Source organism: Barbus barbus (genome assembly GCF_936440315.1).
Source record: "Barbus barbus genome assembly, chromosome: 42".
In the NCBI taxonomy this organism is placed as follows: domain Eukaryota; kingdom Metazoa; phylum Chordata; class Actinopteri; order Cypriniformes; family Cyprinidae; genus Barbus; species Barbus barbus.
In genome coordinates, this window is record NC_136720.1 from 5,794,323 (window position 1) to 5,821,481 (window position 27,159).

Here is a 27,159-nt window from a genome sequence, read left to right on the forward strand (position 1 = left end):
TGGGGTCTCCAGAGACCCCAGACAACAAAATGTGAAAATAATGCTTTTTCAACCATACAAAGTCTCATGCCATTTAGATAAAGGGAGCTTTTTAAATTTTTATTTCAGCAAATGTCATTTGAGGGTTTAAATGGTCAAAGATTGACAAAGTTATTTTAAAATACCCAACACGGTTATGTCTTAACTGAAGCTAAACAGTTAGGGACAAATGGTGTCAGTATATGGGATTGGTGCATTAGGACAGCATACCTAATATATCTCCTGCTGTCTTTGTTAATCAAAAAATAATAAAATACTGCTCTTAACTGAATGACTTTTGTAGCTTTAATTCATAACCTTATTCATATACCACAGTGCAACAAAATTGTGATGTCACAGCAGATCACACTTAATTTATCCCCACCCCCACACGACTCTAATGTATGATATATAAAAAGAACATCAAAATAAGAGTGTTAGAACAGAAATAATTAAACCAGACATGACAACCCAGGGTTCATTTATTGGCAGTAATGACCATAAAGTCAGAATCATAATTCCTGTACTTTGCTTTCTGACTAGGCAAAGTTTCACTTTACAAAAACACATTTTCACATGACAGAGTTGAATAGAATAAGCATATTGGATGTACTTGCAGTGCCAAAAATGTAAACATGAGATATTATGGCTTTAGGTGATGGTTTAACATTGTTATAGGACCAAACACACAATGTAAATGGAAAGAACTGTCTGTATAACATTAACCAATAACTTCTAAAGTTTTATCAGGACCAAGTTATGCATTTCTAATATACATACTGTACCAATACACATATCTAATCAATTCTACCACAACCAAAGCATCGTATAAAAACAGCTCAGATCAGTTTGGGTTGCTTATACTGCTACCCTCACTGTCTGAGGCAACCATATGTGCAGTTTATAATATTGTTATTGTGGTTACGATAGATTGTTATAATTTACAGAATTCAGTTCACATGAATCATCATTAAGCATAAATAGGAAAGTCACTGACTGCCTAACATTAAGCCCACACAGTGGAAAATATATAGCATAACTGTGCACACTGACAATAACCATAGTTTATAAAAGTATCAGGTAACAGTAACAATAATTTTTATAATAATAAATACAATAGAAAAAAAATTATTAGAAATATTCACTTTCGTACAATATATTTAATTTCTAAAGCCATAAACAATTGCAGTATTAGCAGCAAAACCCTTGTGGTCCCAGGATACATGAACCTTCACACTAAAACTGTGTATGCATTATTAATAATATTTCATAATTATTTGACCTCTATACACAAGTAAAACCTTCTAAATTTGAGATATTTTATATAATTACATATTTTTCCATGTGTTGTGATGTTATTTCTTTTGGTTTCATAGCTGTCATGAATCATTCATGGCTGAATATTTATTCATATTTGTTTGTTTTTTCTCTGATTCACTGTGACAGGTTTAGGGAGTCTCTAGAACAATTAAAATGATCATGAATTCCATATGTGTTAGTTATTTATAGGAATCCACTCACAAAAGTCATTTGTTCTGGGTTTGCTGTTGGTTTGTCATTATGTGCATTCAGCAACGCAATAGAAATTCTGAGGCATCCAGTCCTTCTCTCTCATAACATTCAATTCAGACTGCGAACTGCAGCTCAAACAAAACATTTCTTTTGCGGCACTGTAGATTCAGTAGCAGCAACACAAGAAACACTGTCTGAATATTTTAAAATTGTGTTCTGCATCAGCAGAAAAAATAAGCCACAAACTCTTAACCAATCAGTAAAAAAGTGAACAAAAAAATGTGTTCCAATAAAACATCTGATGATCATATTATGATACACAGAATTGTAATACCTCATTTATACTGCATCATGAAGACAATTCAGAATTTTTTAAATGCCCAGTTGGTGTTTTATATATTCTATATTCAGATAAAATGAAGGAAAACAATATAAAAGTATTTTTGCTGTGTATACTGTTTTAAAAAAGCATTATTTTGTGGAACTAGACCTTGCACAGTGACACTTAACACTAGAGGCCTTGAAAAGCATGGCAAAGGCTATTGAGAAGTTATGACAAGAAATACATTTACTGGCAATAACGACTTCCAGAAAACGTCAGAGTTGTGATGTGTGCAACCCTTGCCTTGACACGCACATAACAAAATTCCACAAAGCTGTATCTTTCCAAACATTATCTGCTGCCTTCTCTCCTGAATCTGAAAGCTCGTGGCAATAGCAGATCTGTTGGTATGAAAATTGAAGCTCCTCTAGCTGTTCACTGTCCAGGCTCCACAGGAAGGCGGCTTTCATAGAGACTCAAGGCATGATGCACAAATTCATATTGTTCCTCTGTTTGGATCATACCACCCCTGTGGGAAAAAAAGCTGATGATTACAGTCAAGCCTTGCAACAACAATCATAATAAAAATTACATTTTATCAAAGTCTTGTAATATTTTTTGCTTGTTTGTAGTTGTTTTAGCTACTGAAAGAAAAGGTGTTTTATGGGATTTTCTTCCAAACAGTGAATCTAGAAATAGTGTCAAATATCATTTTACTATATTACTGTTGCAAATATTCTGTCTTCATGGAAATCACACATCATGATCGAGTTTGCAAGCACATAATTTTCTTATTCAGGTCCATAGTCTATGAAAGCTTTTGTGTTGCTGTTTGAATATTCCCGTTGGCCCGTTCAAGGCTTTTTTTGATGACATTAACCCCCGGTTTCACAGACAAGGCTTAACCCTAGTCCACGACTAAAATGATTGGCTGAGCTGCATGGCTTAAGCCCTGTATGTCAGGTGTGGGTGAAGGGATAGAGCGAGGACTCAATTGCAGGAGGAAATAGGGCTTTATTAATTATAAAATAAAATAAACAAACAAAAACTACCCCGTAGGGGAAAACAGACTGGCAAGGCAGGATAAGGCTGGACAAGGCAAGGCAAGGCAGGACTTCACATAGGGTAACATCGACAACGAACCGGCACAGGACTGCAAACACAAGGAGATTATAAAGGGAGCAAATGAGAAGGGGAACGAGAAAAACACAGGTGGGGCAAATTAACCAATAATCAGGAAACAAGGTGGGTGGGGTCTAGACATTTGACATGAGAGCACATGGCCAGCAAAACAACTCACTAGCCATGTGCAAAACAGGACACAAACACGCAGCTAATGAGGAGACTCATAAGCCGCGTGTTCACAAAAAACAAACATGAAAGTACGCAGCCAGTGAAAAAACACCAGCTGCATGCAACACAGAGCAAAACAAAACGAGAAAAAGCCGAAACCGAACCATGCGCCGAACAAAACACACACACACACTCTCCTTCCAAGCACTTTCTTGGACCTTCTTATGCTGGTGGTTCTGTCCAGCTTCCAAGCTCCTTTATCTCTGCAGGTTCGGCCCGGCTCCCTGGTTTCTTTGTCTTCGCCGGTTACACCCAGCTTCTTGGCTCCTTTTCTCCACTGTTTCTGTCCAGCTCCTCGACTCCTCCTTCTCTGCTGGATCCATCTAGCACACTTCCCGGCTTCCCGGTTCTCAGCGCTCAGTGCTGGCTCCACCTCCGGCTTCTGAGCCCATGACTCCGCTCACCCTGTCAACACATAGGCTCATCGCGCCCTCTGCTCTACTGTGGTCCATCATCCCTCAGGGTCCCTTGTTACTTTGGCTTCACCTTGGTCCATTGTCACTTTGATTTTACCAGACTTCCAGACCTCCGCCTACTCCTTAGCCTTCCACTCTCTTTGGCTCCACCAGGCTCATCCTTCCTCCTCACTCCCATTAGCTTGGACTTGGTCTGCCGAGACCCCAGGAGGGAGGTGTAATGTCAGGTGTCATATTATATGTCAGGTGTTTTCTGTTACTAGATATTTTGAATGTGGGTAACCAAATAGTTGTTGTGTCCAGTTGACTTCCATAGTATGAAAAAATATACAGTGGAAATGAGTGGGGACCATAAAATGTTTGGTTACTCACATTTGTAGAACCTTGTCGAACCAAGAACACACACACACAGCTATAACAGAACAGCACATTCCTGAGGAACTCCCCTCTTTTCATTATCTGTGGTCGTAAAATTAATAAATGACCAGCACCGCGCTCAAATATCCTGCTCTGCTCTCTTTAACATCTCACGAGACCCCTAAAACAAGGAAAATCTGGAATGTATTTAAAACAGGATTTCACAGTTGTTTCTTATCACTTAAGCATAATTCAAACAGAAACAGGACAAAGACCTCGGTATCTGGACACGACCTCCTGACTGCTTAACATGTAATTCAATTATTTTATCAACCAGGAGAGACGTTTTTACAACAGACGTCAGAGCAAAGAAAATTACCAGATCTCCACAAAAGTGACATTTCCATGACCTCCCGTTTCTCACCAGCAGAGAAACGCGCCTTTTCTTCTTATTGGCAGAAAATCAGACCTTTATAAGTGTTCCAAAAGGACAAATAATAATTTTTGCTGCTAACAAAAGCTTGGACCACGCGGGAACACACGAAAACAACATCCCAGCGATCGACTCAACTCGAAAAGCAAGTAATCAAACAACTACCTTCATATCTTACTGAACCTGGGTTGCATTCATCTTTAAGAGTAAAGATAATAAAGTTCCTTGCTTGTGACTCCCTCAGGTTGAAGTTAGAGCATTCTTGAAAACGATCATTAGAACCTTAAACTTTCTTCAAATCAAAACAATTCATTGCCTGCAGCGTGTATGTGTGTTTGTGTGTGTACGTATTCTGTTTTGTGTTATTTAGCTTAGTAGTATTGTAGAGTAGCAAATAAACTTTGACTTATAAAGAAATCTTTTGTTTGGTGCTATGTGATTTTCAGGGTTTAAAACTATTTGCCAAAGATCGCGTTACCTATGCTCAAAATTATCGCGTTACCTATGCTCAAAATTACCTAATCAATTCTGTATTACTGCGGCCACGGGAATAAACTGAATTGTTAAGAGATACTGATTTTAATGCTTGCTGGACAAGTCGTTAATGAGGTATCGTTAATAAGGTATAAGTTGGAAGTTTTGATTAATATCAATTAATCATATGAATATCGAATCCATACGACTCGATTTCCAAAAACTAAAATTAAAATAATAGTTCTAAAATTATTACACATTCTTCAGAATATCTTCTTTTGTGTTCAGCAGAAGAAAGAAATTCATACAGGTTTGGAACAACATTAGGGTGAGCAAATGATGAAAGAATTTTTGTTTTTGGGTGTTTCAAAACACTGAACCAGTTGTACCTGTCTGTCCGGAGTTGGCACACAATTCCCAGCACATCCACCACTCCCTCCAGCTCCAACTGACGACAGCCGATTGTTGTGGCTATGAAACACCCCGTCCGACCAATTCCAGCACTACAAAAGTTCAAAAATAATTTAAATGGTTAATGATTGCTTTTATGTTTGTATTGTAACTGAATTATGACTGTTTTTTACTATATTAAATGGAGAATGCTGTGCATATCGTGCAATGGTAGAAAAGTGTTAACCAGTAGACAACTCGTAATGTTTTGCTGGTAAGCTCCTGTACCTGCAATGTACAATAATCGGCCCACAGGATGTAAAGCCTCTCCTATCCTCCTCAACATCATTCACTAACTGCAGCAGGGGTCCAACGCTCTCTGGGGTTTTATGGTCTGGCCATGAGGTATACCAGTAGTGCTGCACTTTACGACTCTGGCCTCCTTGCTGGGGATACAAAAACATTTGCTCCATTACAGTATCTGAATTGTATTTCTCTTGGATTAACTGATTCCACTTGTGTTAGTCCCTTTGGATAGAAGTGTCTGCCAAAATGAATAAATAAAATGTATGCTAAAAGAACTCATTTTCAAGACATAATTGTTATTTTTCAATCATTTTTCTAAAGAGTGTTTATCTTGTAATGCAAATACCTTTAGTATAAGGGAGCGGATTATATAGTGGTCACATTCCTTCACATTATTAACGAAAACCTCTACCCTTCCATAGATCCCCCTCTTCTCAGGCCAGTACAGAACACATTTCTGAAAAAAGTAAAACAAAGTTTTGCATATCCACAGTCTATTTAGTTATACTAAAAACTAATATTTTTATTGAAAATTACTTCATTTCTCTCTTTCAGTTTAGTAATCATGATGATGACAGGGCAGTCCTCTTGCCAGACCATTTGCCAGAAGTCATTCACTGTGTTGATCATTGGACCCTGAGTGGCAATGAAGGCTCTCTCATCTCTAAGATAGCCCTGGATAGAAGAAGTGCTGAACTTAAACAGATTTAATATCATAATGGAGCTGAACTGTAAGTATAAAGAACCATCAGAGCCAAGTTAGACCAGCAAGACTCTCTCTTGGATACTTGGTTAATTTTGAGATCAAACTAAACTCTCCTCTTACAATGTTTCACTTTACAATCTCTGATGGTAGTAGAGATGGCAGTAGATTTAAGTTAAGTTTTTATTTAAGTTAAGAGGATATTAAGTGGCTCTATGTCATGGGCTATTGAAGAATTTGTGAGTGTGTCATTGAAAATTGACTTACTCTTATGTAGTTGGCATTAATGTAACTGCTGAGCAGGTCGTTTGAGTTCTTAGTCTTCAGAATAACTCTGGAATGTGGATCTGAAATCAAATGTGAATTTTGTGAACATTTTTGTAGTATTCTATTGTATTCACCAGGAGCCCAGTAGGGCACAACACGATAAAATGTAAAAAGCAAACAAACCTTTTTAACACAGTGTAAACAAGTCACAACGCAAACTAAATCAAGCCATAACATAGCATAAACTAGCCATAAGACAACAAAACCAAGTCACAACACAAAGGGCTCAAGCCAAAACAAAACAAATACAATGACATCCCTCTGAACTACAGTAATTATAGATACATAACATAAACGTAACATTACAACTTGTATCTACACAAAAGGATGCATATGCCAGTGAACTTTAAGTTACGTGCTATAGCTAGAGAGAGAGAAAGATGTTATAATGTTAGATGTTAAACTTTATCTTTTCATTTATGGTTATGCTTACTTTACATTAGGCCAGGGCAGTCGTGGCCTAATGGTTAGAGAGTCGGACTCGTAATCCAAAGGTTGCGGGTTCGAGTCTCGGGCCGGCGGGGATTGTAGGTGGGGGGAGTGAATGTACAGCGCTCTCTCCACCCTCAATACCACGACTGAGGTGCCCTTGAGCAAGGCACCGAACCCCCAACTGCTCCCCGGGCGCTGCAGCATAAATGGCTGCCCACTGCTCCGGGTGTGTGTTCACGGTCTGTGTGTGTTCACTGCTGTGTGTGTGTGTTCACTGCTGTGTGTGTGCATGTTGGATGGGTTAAATGCAGAGCACGAATTCCGAGTATGGGTCACCATACTTGGCAGTATGTCACTTCACTTCACTTATCTTTTCATTTATTTTAGAGCTGAAACACGGACAAGGACAGGAGTTATTAGATTTCACATTCTATAAAGTTCTCATTATAATACTTGTGTCATTAATGTTTATGGCAGATTTGTGCTATATTTTCATCAACATTATCAAGTTATTCCTAAAATTGCCTGCATGTTTTCGAAGCCATACGAAGTAAAAACATCACTGTTGCATTATTATAGGATCAGTATTTTTTTAAAAAGAAACATCTAAAAGCAATATGACCATCTCAAATAACTTTGTCAACATCGGGCATTGCATTTGAGCATGAAATTAAATACTGGTAATATGCAGCTCATTCAGCTGCATGTAAATACATGTTAACATCCCAACGCAATCCTATTAGATTAATCAGATGTGTACGTAGCTAACCCAGACATCACTACTTGACTTCGAAGCCAAGCTTCTCTCTCTTCTCTTGAATTGCATGCTGTTGCAAGCTAAACAATCAGAGCTCAGGGTGCCGCCCAAAGTGCTGCTATAACCAATCAGAATTTATTTTTTTTTCTTCCCCACGATTATCGTTTTCATGATCGATCATCACTGTCACGGCCGAGTAATCGAGTACTCGATCACTGATGCTCATCCCTAGTATGAAGCACTTATGTTAACTTTAATGCACAATTGAACAATTTCAGTTGTAGCTTTAGCGTTTCAGATTCTAGAGACTCTGATTGGACAGAAAATCATATGAGAAGCGGAAGTGCAGACTGATGTCTCAAAAATGTTGTAAAAACTTCTACTGGCTAGTTCATAAAATTTAAATAAACATACACACATGGCTAATATTTTCCTATTAAACAGAATATTTAAGATCTACAACACCACCTTCAATTGGACAGAAATGTCATTCTGATCGATTTTGGTTGGACTGATCAGGGGGTTAACATTAAGGCTTTTTAGTCCTATTGAGGCATCAATCCGAATATTAACTGATTATTGGTAGCACGTAAATGTAGCAGTATTGTAATAGTGTTGGCACAATAATGTACCAAAATTTCACTCTGTCTCGAGGGTCTCACCTCAATTGTGTTATTGAAGGTGGAAGAGTGCACTGGTCATTCACTCCCCCCACCTGCAATCCCTGTCGGTACTGAGACTCAAACCCACAACCTTCGGGTGTCTGACTCTCTAACCATTAGGCCATGGCTGTCCCCAGATAAACACTCAGCTCAAAGTGAAGTTAAATGCTATTCATTGGAAATTCTGATACTAACTTGGCAAAATGGTCTTGTATCTATTCTTTGATCCATGATTTGGGACATCCAGTTCTTTCTGATCCACAAAGTTCATTGGAATTTCCTGTGGATAAAAAATTACACACTCTGAACTAAGTACAATGGAAATTGTCAAACTGTCATAACATAAGCACTAAAAGATGCCTAACTGAACCCCAACTCTCTGTAATTCCCATGATTAAGTAAAGCCAACCTGAACTACATTATTGCTGAACTTACTTATTAGTGGTGCACTGGTGTGTTACTTACGGCAAACTCTGCATGCAGCATCTGTGTGTTCAATGTGATGTCACGAAGCTGTTGCCGTGAGAGGACCCGACCGGCTGACTGCAGGTATTCCTGAGTTGCACGCTCACGTGGGGTCACAACCCCACTACTCAAAGGCTCCACTGAACCCAAAGCACTCATGTCCAGCACCAGCGAGACATTAGATCCACGTCTGCATGAGAGACAGAGACAAATCAAAAATACGTGGAAAAAAATGAACAAAACACAGTAAGATAAGTGTGGTAGAACAAATCTACTTTTACTAAGACATACTTCATCAGTTTGACAACACATATGCTGCAAATGCTCACAACACAACCAAATAAAGAAACACACTGCAAATAGAAAAATTACGCAAATATTTATGGAAGCATATGTGTAGCAAAATTCAATTTGCAATGTAATATGCAAAATGGCAATGCAATATGTAAAATGGCAATGTATTTCTGTATTTAAATTTACATTTTCCCATACATATGTGCAATATTTAGTGCAAAATGAAAATGAAAATTCAATTATATAATTTAAGTTTGCCATTTTCTACACTAGTTTTAATATGCAAATTCAAAACATATTTTAAAGCTTTATAAGTTGCAAAATAAAATGAAAATGTATTACCCAAATTGATTAAATATGTTTAACATGTCCAAGCAAAAACTGTAGCAAAATTATCATTTTAATGCTGTTTTTCCTAAATGCATTTAGATTTAGGGGTAGGACACTTGGGATTGTATTTTCATTGTGAGACTGCGTGATAATTGTAGCAAAATTCAATGAGAGTTTCAAAATGCATTCTGAGCCAAAAGGGTAGCAAAATGGTGATTTAAATGTCTTTTATTTTTTCTTAAATGCATTGACATTTACATATATGACGTTTCAATTGCATTTTCATTAAATACCCCGCGATGAATATAGTTTAAATCATCTCTCAAGCAAGCAAGCAATTTGGAAAAGAGGAAGTCAGTTAGAGCTCTAGAAAAAACAAAGGGCATGGAGAAATCAAGAGTTTGGAAACCACAAGTGACACCAGCAACCAACAACGACCTGATCGGCTGAGAAAATAACAATAGTTGATGACAGAAAAATCATAAAAGCTGTGAAAATGAACCCTAAAAGACGTGTCTGTAAAATCACCAACAACTTCCAGAAAGCTTGGGTGATGCTCTGACAATTTACTGTCCTCAAGAGACTTTGACACAGAATTACAGATGCTACACAGCAAGATGCAAACCTCTGACCAGCACCAAAAATAGAAAGGCAAAATTAGAGTTTGCAAAAAAGCACAAAGGTGAGCCAGAAAAGTTTTGGAACTGTGTTTATGGACCAATGAGACAAAGATGAACCTTTATAAAAGTGATGGGAAAGCAAAAATGCTGAGAAAAAAAGGGAACTGCAATGACCCCTCATCTGTAAAGCATGGTGGAGGTGTTGCCATGGCAGGGGCATGCATGGCTGCCTCTGGAACAGGCCCTCTCAACTTTACTGATGACTTAATGTATGACAGTAGCAGAATGAATTTGGAAGGGTACAGAACCATATTGCCTACCAATATTCAAGAAAATGCCACCAGATTAATTGGGAAGTGCTTCATATTGCATCAGGACAATGACCCAAAACACCCTGCCAGTTCAGTCAAGGAATTTATAAGGGCAAAGAAATGGAAAGTCCCAAGTCAATCTCCAGATTTAAATCTGATTGATCATGAATTTCACCAGCTGGCGAGGAGAGTAAAGGCAGAAACTCCCCAAAACAAGCAACAATTGGAATTGGCTGCATTGAAGGCTGGAAAAATAATTTCAAAGGATGAGAGACCAAGAGTCTGGTGATGCCTATGGGTCACAGACTCACTGCGGTGATTGTGTGTAAGGGATCTCAAGTCAAGTCAAGTCAAGTTGAGCTTTATTGTCATTCTGCTACATGTGTGGACATTTCATGTGTGGAATGAAATGTCGTGTCTCACAGGACCACGGTGCTACATACTAGTTAAACATAAGATAAACATACAACGACAATGACCATTTATTTATATAGCACAATTAATTTAGACTTCTGTCGACCAATGTGCTTTCCAGTAAGACTTTAAAAACATATAAATCAATGAACAAACAGTAAAATTATGATATCATTTAACTATGCCATCAGCCATACGCTTTAGAAAATAAATATGTCTTTAGCCTGGACTTGAAAATATTAACAGAAGAAGCTTGTCTAATGGAGAGTGGCAAGGCGTTCCAAAGCCTGGGGGCAGCAATACAAAAAGCACGATCTCCCCTGCACTTAAGCCTCGATCTAGGTGTAAACAATTGATCCTGGTTGGAAGACCGAAGGGATCTAATGGGTTGATATTCAGTCAATAACTCACAGAGATAGGTAGGAGCCAAACCATTTCGAGATTTATAAACAAGGAGCAAAACTTTAAAATCCACTCTAAAACAAACCGGCAACCAATGTAATGAACGTAAAATAGGAGTAATATGCTCCCTCTTCTTGACCCCACCCAAGAGTCGAGCCGCAGCGTTTTGAACAAGCTGCAGGTGGGATATAGCTGTCTGGCTAATTCCAAAATAAAGTGAGTTACAGTAGTCCAGCCTAGATAAAATAAAAGCGTAAATTACTTTTTCAAAATCTTTAAAAGAAAGAAAAGACTTTACTTTAGAAAGTAAGCGCAGCTGAAAAAAGCACGCTTTGACTACTGAATTTATTTGACGGTCAAACTTTAAGCCATCATCAAAAATGAATCCCAGGTTTTTTACCCATGATTTCAGACATGGAGACATCTCACCCAGATCCAATTTTGGGATGTTTGAAGATTCAGAGGGGCTAAAAACAATTATTTCAGTTTTCTTTTCATTAAAAATTTAATGAAAGCCAAGCCTTCACATCCGCCAAACATGCCATAAGAGACTCAAACCCCACTGAGTTCCGTTTAACAGGCAGATAGACCTGAGTGTCATCCGCATAGCAGTGAAATGATAATCCATGTTTTCTAAAAATCGAGCCAAGAGGGAGCATATAAAGAGAAAAAAGCAAAGGAGCCATAATGGAACCCTGGGGAACCCCACAAGGCAAGGAATGCAAGTATAAGAAAAAAAAAACAATAGAGCATCTGACTATAGACAAAAATAGACCATCTGACTATACATATACTGTAAATACTATAACTACTATACCTAGTTGCCTAGACGTACACAAACTGAGACTGTACAAGAACTTTACATATATACTGTACATGAAATTGTGCAAAAACAATTAAAAAAATTGTATATATATATATTTTCGTATAGAAAGATTTGTAGTGCAATGCTCAAGTAAACATTATTTTGTAGTGCAATGCTCAAGTAAACATATTCTTATTGAGTCTTTGTAGCAGGGAGTGTTCATAAAAACTGTCTAGTGTGCATATAGTGGGATGAGTGCGTTACTCCAGGTGGTTTGTATAGCCCACTCACCTGTGTGTAGCACACTCAGAACTGCACTTAGGAAAAGATGTCAACTGTATTAATGAGTTGGGTGGGTGGGGGGTCAGAGGGGGACAGTGAGATTGGAGTTAAGAGCTCTCACAGCCTGGGGAAAAAAGCTGTTGAGCAATCTGACAGAGTGAGCTTTGATACTCCGGTACCTTCTACCTGATGGTAGGAGCTGGAAGAGGTTGTGGGAGGGGTGGGTGGGGTCTTTCATGATGCTGGAGGCCTTGCTGGAGCATCATGCAAGGGAAATGTCCAGGATGGAGGGGAGAGGGGCACCGATGATCTTTGCGGCAGTGTTCACTGTCCGTTGTAGGGTCTTGCGGTCAGCAGCACTGCAGTTCCCATACCAGACAGTGATGGAGGTGGTCAGCACACTCTCAATGGTGCCCCTGTAGAAAGTGGTGAGGATGGATGGGCGGGAGACTTGCCCTTTTCAGCCAGCGGAGAAACTGGAGGCGCAGTTGTCCCTTCTTGTTGAGTGATGTGACGTTGGTGGTCCAGGTGAGATCCTCTGAGATGTGCACCCCCAGGAATTTAGTACTGCCGACTCTCTCCACGGTTGAGCCGTCGATGGTCAGTGGGGGATGGTCAGCAGAGTTTCTCCTGAAGTTCATAACAACCTTGTTTGTCTTACATTGAGGGACAGGTCATTTCGCTAGCTGTGCCACTTCCTCTCTGTAGAGCGTTTCATCGTTGTTGCTGATGAGGCCTACCACAGTTGTGTCATCAGCAAACATGATAATGTGGTTGGAGCTGGACTTGGCAGTGCAGTCGTAAGTCAGCAGCGTGAAGAGCAGCAGGCTGAGCACACAGCCTTGTGGGGCACCTGTGCTCAGTGTGGTAGTGCTGGAGGAGTTGCGGCCGACACGGACTGACTGAGGTCTTGCAGTTAAAAAGTCCAGGATCCAATTACAGAGGGAGGTGTTAAGGCCCAGCAAGTTTAGTTTGTGGATGAGTTGTTGTGGGATTATAGTGTTGAATGCTGAGCTGAAGTCAATGAACAGCATTCTTACATAAGAGTCTTCCTGTTCCAGGTGAGTAAGAGCTAGGTGGAGAGTGGTGGATATTGCATCGTCCGTGGAACGGTTTGGACGGTATGCAAACTGGAATGGGTGTGTTTGGGAGACAAATGTGAGTAGTTTCTGTGCAGGTGTGTCATTCGTTCTGTATCTCAAATCGTGAGTAGAAGTGGTTGAGTGCATCTGGTAAGGATGTGTCATTGTCACTGGCCTGTGGTGGGGGCCTGTAGTCAGTGATGGTCTGAATGGCTTGCCACAGGGACTGAGTGTCTTTACCATCTGTGAAGTTGTTGTTGATTTTTTTTTAGCATATTGTTGTTTTGCCTTCTTGATGCCATGAGACAGATTGGCTCTTGCTGTTTTGAGGGCTGCTTTGTCTCCTGATCTGAATGCTTCATCTCTGTTCTTTAGCAGCCCACGAACCTTTGCTGTCATCCATGGCTTCTGGTTGGCACGTGTGGTAATGGTCTTGGTGACTGTCACATTATCTATGCACTTTTTGATGTAAGCAGTCACAGTTTCAGTGTACTCCTGCAGGTCTGTGTGGTTGTTGTAGGTGGCTGCCTCTTTAAACATGTTCCAGTCTGTGTCCTGGAAGCAGTCCTGCAGTGCTGAGGTGGCATTGTCTGGCCATACTGTGATCTGCTTTTGAACCGGTTTGGCGAGTTTGAGAAGTGGTCTGTATGTTGGTATTAGCATAACAGAGATGTGGTCCGAGTACCCGAGGTGGGGGCGGGGTTCAGCTTTGTATGCATTTTTCTCTGTTGTATAAACAAAGTCCAGTGTGTTGTTTCCCCTTGTTGCAAAGTTCACATGTTGGTAGAACTTTGGTAAAACTGTCTTTAGGTTTGCATGGTTGAAGTCACCGGCTATGATGAAAAAGCCGTCAGGGTTATTTGTTTGTTGTTCGCTGATGGCGCTGTACAGTTCACGAAGCGCATCCTTGCTGCACACGGGGGAATGTAAACCGCGACAATAATCTGCTACTAAATAATAGCTTTTAATCTGTTATATCTGCCCTATGTTCAACTGTCCCAATACTTATGCTCACATCAATGAGTGGGATGAACTCTAAAAGTGCTGTTCTTTTTATTTGGTAAAACATATATGTGTTGAAACGGCTAATAATAAAATGTGACATTCTGTAGTTTTGTCTCATATTAATCTTTTATTCATATTTGCAAATGTCTTGACTCCACAGCCAACAGAGCAATTTTGTCTTTACTGTTTCAATACTCATGGAGGGGACTGTATATGACTCTACCGTTTTGTTATCTGTCCTGTTCTGACACATGGTAGGAAGAAAGTACTTCTGAAAGTAAGCACTTCAAACTTACGGTACAGCCCTCATCCCCTGGTAATTATGTGCCAAGTGAGATGAGAACATTTCCAGGATCCAGGGGGAACTGAGAACTTTGAGAACTGCACCCCAGCCTGTTAAGCTCGGTCGGCCGTCGGGCAATTTTTTTTCGTCAGCCAACTAAGTTTTATCAGTGTGTTCCACGCCGTCGGCTGAAGTTGGTCCTTGTTGGCTATTTTTCGTCCGATTCGACATGTTGAATCATCGTCGGTCAGTCGGGCCATCTGATCATTCTGATTGGCTGTTCAGCTGGCGAAGCACTGCACGAGAAAAGCGCAGAACGAACGTGCTACTTGGCCGTCGGGTGTCGAGCGTCGGCTTGGTGTGTCAGGGCAACTTTGGACCCAGACGCTGCTTTCGTCACCACTAGTTCGTCGGCGTCGGCTTAGTGTGTACCGGGCTTAAGCAAGACAGCCAGGGCTGCATCACTGTGCTTTGTGAGTGTGCAAGGTGACAAGGCCAGGTCAAAGGAAAGAACGTTTAACCCCCAAAAGTGAACATGAAAAACTACCTGTGACCGGGTAAAATTTGTATTTGAAAATAGGCATCTTTATGTCTATCTTGACAAACCAGTCTCCTACTCTTTTCACACACACACAAACAAACGTGTATTCTTGAAAACAAAGAATCTGAGGAAACAATGATGCAGTTGCCCATTTATGGCCTCTTCATCTGCCAGTAAAATTGGCATGATTGTACACGTACTTCAGGTCACGTTAAAGGTGTTCCCCATAGACTCCCCATAGCTCCTGATGCAGCATTGTGTTACCATGAAAAGGAACCTATAAATACAAACACTTGTAATGTGACCTAATTGCTTATTACTTTTAACTAGTTTTTTTTTTCAACTGCTTACACACATTTACACACAACTTTGCCTCTTTTTTCAAAGCTTTACACACAATTGTGTGTTGTGTTTTAGTGTATGGTTTGCAGATTTGGTGTGTGGTTCTGGTGTTTGAGTGTCAGGTTTCAGAAATTGTGTGACAGGTAAAGATTTTGTGTAAGCAGTTGAAAAAAACTGTAATAGGTGGCACTTCTGATGTTTCAGTGTGGGTCACAGGTGACCAAAGTGTCAGTGTGGGGTGACAATTACTCACACAAAGTTTGGTTTCAACAAGCATTGCAGAGATACAGCCTCAGATTCAGTTTTTCCAACATGTCATCCAACTCACTGATTTGTTAAATGAAGTTTGGTCTGGCTAAATAAAATCCATAACTTTTAAATTCATAAATTAGAGCCAATGGTCTTTGGAGCCAATTGGTATCAGTGATCTCAGAATGACCCAAGGAATCTCATAACAACAGGTAAAAATGTTCAATTTCATTGTAATTTTCACTACAAACTTCTAAGTTATTCCCAGGGTGCCAATGACACATACCAGGTTTTATAACAATACTGTAATAATACTGTTTATAATGTGTCTGTAAAATACAGTATTTTAAGGTAAAATGGCTAGAGAACAAAATGGCTCCCTGCTGAAATAAAAACAATAGAAACCATCACAAAAAATCTAATGGTTTCTATTACAAATACCATTACAAACATTACAAACCATCAACTTTTAACCATGAAAAAAGAGTTTCCTGTAGTGTGTTTTTGGGACATATTCCATTAGAATTTAGTCGTTTTAACAAGCCACCCATAGAAGGCGACAAATTACCAGTAGAGACCAACAGGGACAATTATTTATTTTTTTGTTAACAACTGTGTATTGAATTTTATTCTGTGGAATAAACGAAATAAATAAATGAATAAAATAAAATATATAATAATAATAATAATATATTAATTAATATTAATAGATAAACAAATAACAATAAAATAATTTTTACAAAGATTTGAGAAAAGAAGACACAACATTAAAAGCTGAATGCCATGAATTAACAGTTTTCACGTTAGATTCATGTATACGAGAAGTAGAGAGTTCCATCGAGATAATGTCCAACAAATACACAGTCCAGGTTTGTCTGTCCATTGTGTGAGGAGGATTCCAACGGTTGACCAGCAATTGTTTTGCTGCTGTGAGAGCAGCTACCAGTAAGGATCTTTGTTGGACGGACAAGGTGAAGTCCCAAAAGTCATTAATGAAAAATGGTGCGGAGTCAAACATATCTCAGTACCCAACAAATATGATAGGTCCAGTGAAAGCTGAGTCCAAAAAGGTGAGAGAGAGGGGCACTCCCAAAAAAAAAAGCAAAAACTTGCCTAAAACTCCTTGGGAACAGAGATTACACTTAGGAGAATACGACAAATTCATATAAAAACGTTTCATTGGAGTCAAGTAAACCCTATGCAGCAATTTCGAATGAATAATTTGGTGATTAGGGTTTTTAGAAGACAATTTAAACATACCCTATAGCTGATCAGAAAATAAAACATGCACATCCTCATTAAGATCCTTAGCCCAAACAGTTGTAATAGATAAATGTATGAATGCTCAAGAAGAAAGAGATAGATGAGTGAAGCAGAGGAGGGAGAGTCCTCAGAAGGAAGGATTCGATTGCGCAAAGGGTGAACAGGCAGTTGAGAGTTTCATTCAAGGCACCCCATATGCCCATAGTGCCGATCTAATGCGCTAATACATAAAAAAGGAGGTGCCTGGCAGATAAACAACAAACAGATTGAGTTGTAAGATTCTGGAAGGATTATAAACCACTATCATCATAGATATCTCCCAGAGTGTTTACTTTACTATGAGTCCAACCGATGGAGCGAGAGGAATCATGGAAGAAAATAAATTGATACGTGGGAGAACATTCATTTTAATCACCGATATACGGGCCTGAAAAGAAGTCGGAAGACAAGACCAATTTTCCAAATCTGAGGATACTTTGGCTAGAATACCTTTATAGTTTTTTGAGACGATTTCCTGCAGGGAAGGAAAAACATCTATCCCTAAGTACTTAAAGTTTTGAACAAATGGAATACATATAGAAAGGGACATGGTATCAATTTTAGAATTGAGGGGAAGTAAACATGACTTACTCCAATTAATTTTAAAACTTGAGAGAGATCCAAAATGGTCAAATAAATTCAGCACATGAGGAATAGAATGTGACGGCTTCTCCAAAAACAATAAGATACCATCAGCAAACAAAGAAATATGATGATGAGTATTCTGCATATTTACGGAGAAATAGTTTCAGATTGTCGGACCACTTTAAGCTAAGGGTTCCAAGGATAGGGCAAATAACAGAGGAGACAGCGGGCAACCCTGACGATTACCTTGATGTATAAAGAATGGGTTAGAGCTAACAGCACCTGTGAGAACAGTGGCTGCTGGATTGTCATACAAAACTTTTATCATATTTATGAAACTCGATCCTAGACCCAGACGCTGTAGAACCGCCCATAAATAGTTCCATTCTAGCTGGTCAAAAGCTTTCATCGCATCTAGAGATAATACTGCGCAAGGAGAGGACAAACTATTCTTTGAATTAATAATATGATATAACCTGCGTAAGTTATTCTGAAGCTGAGCGAGATTTAATAAATCCTGTTTGCTCATGATGAACTAGCCTATTCATAAATTTCTCTAGACGACGAGATAGTACTTTAGCATATAATTTAACTTCAGTCCCTATCAAAGAAAGTGGCCGGTAACTAGCACAGGAAGTCGGATCTTTATCTTTTTTTAACAAGAGAGAAATAACAGCTATATTAATGGATGGTGAAATGAGCCTTGAGTAACTGAAAAATGTATCATATCTAACATGAGGGGGCCTAAATCCAACCAAAAAGTAGTATACAATTCGATTGGAATGCCATCTATGCCTGGGGATTTCCCCTTGTTCATAGATCGAATTGCTGACTCCAGCTCCTAAAGAGAGATCGGTTCAGTCAGGTATTCCGAATTCGAATCTGACAGCCTAGGTAAATCAAGGTTGGACAGAAAAGATGCAAAAGAGTCAGGGTCACCATCAGCGGAAGAAGTATAGAGGTTAGAGTAAAAAGAGTGAAAGGCGATATTAATGTCTTTTGGGTCTGTCATAATGAACCCAGATTGGGATTTCACAGCTGAAATATTAGCAAACTTTTCACTGTTGCGTAATCTTAGGGCTAAAAGGTGGCTTGGTGTACTCCCTTGATAATAGTAATTCTGCCTGGATCTTTGAATCAGGAATTCTGCCCTGGTTCTCAGTAATGAATTAAGTTCGGACCTAACCGCCATGAGTGTATTATATGAGAAACAACGCTGATTATCTCTAGTCAGATTTTGGAGCTGTGATTCCAGTTCAACTATCTTTTTGTGTCGGTTGTTCTGAAGGAAAGAGGCATATGAAATTGAGTTATTCCTTATAAATCCTTTAACTGCATACCAAAGTGTTTGAGAATCATCCACTGAACCTTGGTTAATTTCAATAAACTCAGCAAATTTATTTCTGAATTGACTGCAAAAGTTTTCATTCGTAACAATTTAGGGTTAAATAGCCATCTAGTGGCACAAGATGGCTGAGGGATCAAAGATAATCTGCACAAATTTCCATCATGATCTGACAGAGATAAGGAACAGATATCGGCATCACGAACAGCTGAAGATAAAGAAGTAGAAATGAAAATATAGTAAATTCGCGAATAGGATTTATGAGTAGCAGAAAAGAAAGTGAAAGACTTAGCAGAGGGGTTTAATAAACGCCAACTGTCCAGCAACGAGGATGAAGTTACACATTGCCGAAGTTTGTCAGAACACAAAGCTTGAGAGTGTGATTCCTTTGGTCCAGATCTATCTAGGATATGTGACATTACAAAATTTGTATCTGCACCCAATACAATTTCAAAATCTGAAAACTTCAAGAGATAGGTTGACAAAAAAGAGAAAAAGGTAGGTAGGGTCAGGAGTACAAGGGGCATAAACTGAGAGAAATACAATATTCCTATTCTCCACTATTGTTTTTATATGTGTTATTCTACCATTTGTATCACAACCTTTCTCTAAAATAGTAATATTTAAAGTCCTCTGCACCAATATTAGGACACACTTGGTTTTAGTATCCGAAGATGAGTGAGATACCACTTCATAAAACGTATTATTACACCTGCGTATATCCTCTTCTTTCAAATGGGATTCTTGAACTAACACTATATCAATCTTTCTTCTTCACAAAAAATCCAGAAAACCTGTACGTTTGTGAGGGCCATTTAGCCCATTAATATTACAACTCAGAATATTAAGGTCAGTCATAGGTATCAAACATAATTACTGCATAATAAGACAAAATACAAGTTTGAAAATAAACCAGTTGAACCAGTTAAACCAGTTGAGTCTACCATTAAACCACCCCCCACCCTCCCAGTTACCATTCAAAAAAACATAAACACATTCCCATGAACTATGGCAGATCAAACCAAGAACAAACCTTGATCTGCCAGCACCCCTTAATATGGTCCGTGACGTCAACAAAAACCTGCACATTACTGTAGCACCAACATTTGGCCCCATAGTCACATATTGACTAGGTAGTATTTATATAAAAAAAAAAAGAGAAGAGAGATAAAGAATACAACTAAAACAAATAAAATATCATAATCAGTAAGTGATACTGTATGCACAATGAACTATGAATTAAGAAGTGAACATTAAAGTGAACAGTGCAAGACAGTCACTTAACCATTTAGAGCATCTCTTCTCCGATTAGACAGCAAATGTCCAGCTGGAGTTCACTGAGAGTTGGTGCATGAATGGGATCTGAGAAAATCTCTTGCTTCTTCTGTGGAGTATAGCATTTTAGGTTCACCTTGATTGAGAATAACCTTTAGCATTGCAAAATAAAGGAGAAAATTCTTCATGCCAGCGTCTCTCATCTCCTTCCTAATTAGCGCAAATGCACTTCTTCTTTTTGCGGTGGCCTGAGAAAAATCTGGGAAGAAAGACAGCGTTGCTACGTCTGAAGTTTTCACCGGGGCATGAAGTCTGGCGACCCGCAGAATGAGCTCCCTGTCCATGTACCACATCAGTTTAAAGATGAAAACCCGTGGTTTAGCGTGATCTGAGGGGAGCCTTGTGTACACACGATGCACTCGCTCCACTTCAATCTCTTTGCCTGCCAGAGACGGGAGCCACGTCGGTAGCGATCTTTTCAAAAATCCCATAGGGTCGTCCTTTTCGGAACCTTCAGGCAATCTGACCAGATGCAGAGTGCTGCGCCTATTGTGATCCTGTAAGTCCACAACCTGTTGCTCGAATGCGGCAACACGCCTATCGTGATCTGCGACAACTTTCTTTTGTTCTCTAATGTCCCCTGTAAGAAGATCCAGTTTAGAGCATAGCGACATGTGAGAAGTGAACTCGTTCCGCATCGCCGTCAACTCGGTACTTAGAATGTCCTCAAAGTGTGTTCGCCATCTTGTCCATCATATAGCTCACGGTCAGTGGCTTGGATTTCTTCTTAATCGAAGAAGCCGATGGAGACAAATCCTACTGTTTACAACTGCATGCCATCAGGTAAAGCACCACCAATGAATAAAACTTAAAACAAAACAAAAAAAGCTCTACTCGAGTGCGACTAGGTTCATGAGTACATCACGTGACTCCAATTATTTTCCATTAAAAACAATATAATTCCCATTATAACCAGTTAAAACCATTATAAATTCTGTGATGGTTTGTTTCTATTGTTTGTTTCAGCAGGGCTTCCATGAAAAAAAATTGGTAAAAATAGGAGTTGAAGTTATAAGCAAAAAAGGTCATTTTTCATATTGCCGAAAGGTGCCACTGTCCTAAAACTATGCAAGTACCCTCAGGTTATGTTTATCATGACATGTACCAGTTTTTTTTTTTTTGGGGGGGGGGGGGGGGGGGGGGGGTTCAGTACAGCAGTATGGAGATTTTGGAGCACTGATCGTCAAATTCAATCCTGCAATATTTGAGAACGGTTTGACTAATCAAGTTGAATTTCACACATTTTTGTCAGGATGGTCTGAAGATAAATTGGCTGAACAGAAACATTTTATGACGGAAAATTAAGTCATGGAGCTGAGGTTCTCAACCCTGGCCCTCAAGATCCATTTTCATGCAGAGTTCAGCTGCAACACTGATCAAACACACCTGAACAAGCAAATCAAGGTCTTCAGGATTAATTGGCTGCATTTGAAAGCTTAGGTTCTTGACTTGTTGCCTCGCTGCCAATGACTTTGTGGGCAGCATTTGCGTACAAAGACATCTCACAAAACTGATTTCGGAATTGCTTCAGCGGCAGCGTAACGTTTTGACGATCTACAACAAAATAGAGTGATATTTGGTGATAACTAAGTGAATATTTAATTACTATGATACTGATTTCTCACTAAAGTAACATCAAAAGTGGAAAAAGTTGGTCAGAAGCATACATTTACACACAACCAATCATTATTTTTTTAGCTGAACTGTCACAGAATGTAATCCATAGGATTGTGGGATATCCAAGGCGGCAAAAGATCTATGCTGCCTTCAAAAATTGATCCGATGAAGGCATCTCAGGAGACAGGAAGTGAAGCTGACATTGGATTCGGACGTGCCTTGATGCCTTCCTACTTTGGACCCTACTTTGGATGCAGGCCTTAGTACAGGCAGGTGAAAGTGAATTTCGAGGGCCAGAGCTGAGAATCCCTGTCATAGAGTGTATTTGGCTTGGTTATGTCATTAAAATGTATTTGCTTGACAAGCTAAGGTCTCTGAAGTCTCATATTCCATTCTGCACATTTGCATTTAGTTATGCCACACAAGAATCAATGATGTTTGGCAAAAACAGAATCAATTCTCTCACAATGTCACCTTGAAAAAAGCAGATTCTTCTAAAACTCTCCTTTATAAAAGGAGTTTACATAAAAATAACAGCATGTGAATTTGAAACACTATGAGAGTAAGTAAATAATGACATTATTCCTTTTTGAATTAACTCTTCCTTTAAGGGGTACTATTATGCTTTTACACTTTCAACTTCCTTTTGTGCATAACGTTGCTGTTTGAGCATGAAACAGATCTGCAAAGCTACAAACCACAAAGTCCACTCCCAAGTGAGTTATTCTCTATGTATCAGTCAGCACTGTTTCTGAACTCCCTAAAACGCCTCAACTTAAATTATATCTTGTAAAAAAAAAGGGGGGGGGGCATAATAGGACCCCTATAAATCAAAAGTCTTTCATGCACAAATGAAGTCTTACCGCTCCTGTAGGCCTGCAACCGGCTTCATCCTAAAGGGTGAATGTGTGGAGGACACAGTGGGTTTGAACTCAGCCACAGAGTGGCTGGGTTGGCACTGGGGCTCTGACGTTGTCACGCTGGAATGGGTCTGATGGATGCTGATGTTACAGGACTGGGCGCTTGTGCTGCTGGGAGAATGGATGGCACTGGGTTTGGATGTCTGGTTGGCCTGGACCATACTGTTCTTGAGTGTCAGAGGGGGCTGAGCACCATGAACAGGGATGGGTGCCAGCTGTACGTCCCGGCTGGGTGGGGATGGGTCTTTAAGCTGATGATCCAAGAATTCCTTCTCCTTTATTCGGTAAAGCACCTGAGGAAAGGAAATATTACTTTTTAACATTAAGCTAGTTTAAATCTCATAACTTTTCCAGGTCACCCTAAATCTGAAAATAAATAGAAAATGCTCATATATTTTTTTTATAACTGTCATGAATGACGATTGTCATTACTACAATAATGTTCCTATTTAATTCGTTTTTTTTTAGGTTTGTAAATACCTACTATTTATTTATTAATCCAGTCTTCACTGCTACATTGTGAAACTTTTATTCACTAAGGACACATTAAATTGATCAAAAGTGACAGTAAAGACATTTATAATGTTACAAACGATCGGTTTCAAATAAGTGTTGTCTTTTAAATTTTTATTCATCAAAGAATCCTGGGAAAAATGCATCATGGTTTGCATTGGCTGTTTATTAGTGCTTATAAAGCACATATTAATGGCTTATTCTGCATGACCATATTTTAGATCCCTTAACCCGACCCAATACTAATACTATTAATAAGAAGCAAATTAGGAGCTGAGACAGTTTATTGAGGGAAAACTGTCTTGGTGTCCAGCTGGTGTGCACTCTTTAGCCACTAGAAGACACTCTTCTCATTCTGTTATGAACTCCATTTCCCAGACTACATTGCTCTGTCCCATTTGAGATGATTGGTTACAGCTGCTTCCATTTGAATCATTTGGGTCCTATATAAGCTGTGTTTGTCTCTATCAATGTCATCGAGGTTTTGTATTGTTACACTGCTTATTGAGTTCTTTTTGCCTTGCCCTCTGGAATTATTATCTTTGTTGGACTGTTCTTGGACTGTTTACTTGGATTTTGCCCTGTTTCAATAAAAGCTGCGCTTGAATCTGTAAATTATAAGTCTCAGAGCAATTCATGCGACAGAAAACTCTTAATTTCATAATTTCAAAGAAGGGTCATAGAATTTTCAAATTTTACACAATTCAAAGTCATCTTCTTCCAAAAGTAGGTAGTCTACAAAGAAACCAGGCCATGTAAAAGTAAAAGTGATGTGACATACGGCCTAGTATGCTGACCCATACTCAGAATTCGTGCTCTGCATTTAACCCATCCAAAGAGCACTGTACATTCACTCCCCCCACCTACAATTCCTGCCGGCCTGAGACTTGAACTCTCAACCTTTGGGTTATGAGTCCGCCTCTCTAACCATTAGCCCCCCCCCCCCCCCCCCCCCCCCCCCCCCAAAAGCCAGGGTTTAGTAAAAGCCCTTTAAATCTATTTTAACAATACAGCTAGTTCGGTAGCTATTCAAATGAGCATGTTTTCGCGCCTGAAAATAAATGTGCATCCAGGAATTCAGTTTCCCACAAGAGGTCTCTTTAACATCACAATGAGATGTTGTATGGTTTCGGTGTATATTTAGGCCTGACTTCAAACGAATAAACACTTTAGGGCAGTTGTGGCCTAATGGGTAGAGAGTTGGACTTGTAACCTGAAGGTTGTGGGTTCGAGTCTCAGGTCCGGCAGGGATTGTAGGTGGGGGAGTGAATAACCAACACTCTCTCCACCCTCAATACCACGACTGAGGTGAGACCCTTGAGCAAGGCACTGAACCCCCAACTGCTCCCCGGGAGCCGCAGCAATGGCTGCCCACTGCTCCGGGTGTACACTTGGATGGGTTAAATGCAGAGCACAAATTCCGAGTATGGGTCACCATACTTGGCCACACGCCGCTTCCCTTTCCCTTTCCCTTTATTTCATCATTGGCCCTTAAGATGGTTTGGGATTATGTAATTACACTTGCAAGTGCATATGGCAGCTCTACAAGGACAAAAAGCAGTTTTCACAATTCACACTCTCACAGCGATTCATGATTGACACCTAAACACTTACCATGTAATGCAGATTCTTTGTTAATGTATAAAGTTAGAAATGTCATGAAATTATACATTCTTACAAACTATTTATTTGTTTAAGAATATATCATTTTTGATAAATTGGTATCAAGTATTCTAGTGAGCGTTTTTATAAAATGTTACTCAACAATTAGAAACACTATACCCCGTCACATAAAAATTACATTTTGTACAGGGGTTTTCAATCTCAGGAGGCCACAGAGTGTCTGTAAAAAAATCTTTTTTTTAAGTAAAAAAAAAATAAAATAAAAATTGGAAAATCCTGTCCTTGTATTTACAGATTCACAATGCTAAAAATGCTTCAACGGTCCCTGTCATTGTGAGCGGCTCACAGCTTAACATGGTAATTATTCCTTAAGCTCTTCAGTCCATCAGCGCCAGAGAGTGTGGGTGCTCTGAGGACACTCAATGATGTCATTACCGGACTTAAGACAGACTTAAACGTTAAGAGCAAACGTCGCCCAATCAGAGGGCAGAGTCAGGTGCGATCAAGATGGCAGCGCTGATCCCTTTAAAGCGCTGAACCACTAGAGGAAACCATGCGACTTCCTCTGCCACAATACATCCGTTTTGCAATGACTCTTTCTGTATCATATCCTGTGTCTCTGCTTCTGTTCGGGTCTTTCTCACAATTACTCACGGTATAATATAACCCAAGTGCCTTCAGTGTGTACAGACTTGAGTTTTAATCTTAAAAACCGTTGCCGTTTACTTCACAAGGGTTTCTGCTGAGACAAGCATTAAACAGAAAGTATTGGAACTTGTACAAGTGAACGAGTCTTCAATATTTCAACCCACAGGACACCAAAATAAGATCTCTTTAATATCTCATTTATTTCTATAAGACCACACTGAGATGAAATGTAGAGTAAATTGTGAACCAAACACTGAAGTGACTTGGATTGAATAATGACACTGTTGTCCATTTAGAGTTGAATTACAGCAGAATTTGAATTTCTCTCATATTTGAAGAAGTTTGAATCATCGATTCTTTTATTTTTGTTAGTGTGAAGCAACTTTTTGCATTGTATGAAGTGTATGACTTTGACCAAAGTTTCTTACTTCTCACGTTTTTTTTCCTAAGAAAGACCCCAGTTTTCCCACATTAGAAGTCAGGCATCTCAATACGAACTCAAATATTTCTCCTCAAGACTTTTTGAAGTGTTAACAACTGTCTACTCATTTGAATCTATTGGTATTTCTATGAAGGAATTTTAGGAGAAACTTCTGAAGCAAAGTTGATAAATCAATAAAACACAAGTGAGAACTCACACAGAGAATTTCATTAACGCAAACTCAACACCAGGTTGTATCTTCCCACATAGCATCACATACTATGAAAATCAAGCATATGGTAGAAGACTCTGAGAGATACATACCATTAAACAGGTGAAGACGATGATGAATACTGTGAGGCAGATAACCAGCACATAGAAGCCGTCTTTACCCCAAATGCTGTTCTTCTCATGGTGGTCTTTGAAAACAGTCTTCTGCTCAAAGCCAGACAGAAAAGAACATTAACAGTCTTAAAATCCAACAATGTCAAGCAGATCTGTAGTGCTACATCAGGCATATACATTTATACTGTGCTTGAGTAAAAGTGATACAAGGATCAACAAGTGCAATCTTAAGGAAGACATTGACATTGGGCTAGACAGAAGCTGACTCCACCCCTAAATCTGCCCACCCACACACACACACTGGATGACACGTCCTGCAACACAAATATGCACCTGTACTTGGGTAGTTGACAGCAGGGTCCTGTGAGGTAACGTGCTATATTCAGTTTAAAAACGTTTTAAACATTATCATTAATTATTAATTAATTGTTAATGGAGAGGTTACATAAATAATTGTACTTTGTCATACTGTGAAAAAGCTTAAAAAACATTACAATAATTATATAATGAAAAATTTACATTGCATTATTTTATATTATATTATATCATATTATTCCATGGTCTGTCTGAATACTCGATTCTGATTGGCTATCAGGCGTGGATTAAATTCGTTTAACT

General features: G+C 39.2%; 1 protein-coding gene across 1 annotated transcript; it reads right to left on the reverse strand.

The window, feature by feature from the left end:
* Window positions 1–483: 483 nt before the first annotated feature.
* On the reverse strand, window positions 484–26,776 carry LOC306861311 (receptor-type tyrosine-protein phosphatase R-like). Its single transcript, XM_079403509.1, has 10 exons — window positions 26,521–26,776; window positions 22,935–23,284; window positions 8,928–9,117; window positions 8,658–8,742; window positions 6,552–6,631; window positions 6,119–6,256; window positions 5,928–6,038; window positions 5,564–5,721; window positions 5,275–5,388; window positions 484–2,381 (listed from the first exon to the last, which is right to left on the reverse strand). The coding sequence occupies exons 1-10, from the start codon at window positions 26,521–26,523 to the stop codon at window positions 2,288–2,290; spliced, it is 1,323 nt and encodes a 440-aa protein (XP_079259635.1). The 5' UTR covers window positions 26,524–26,776; the 3' UTR covers window positions 484–2,287.
* Between the last annotated feature and the right edge of the window lie 383 nt (window positions 26,777–27,159).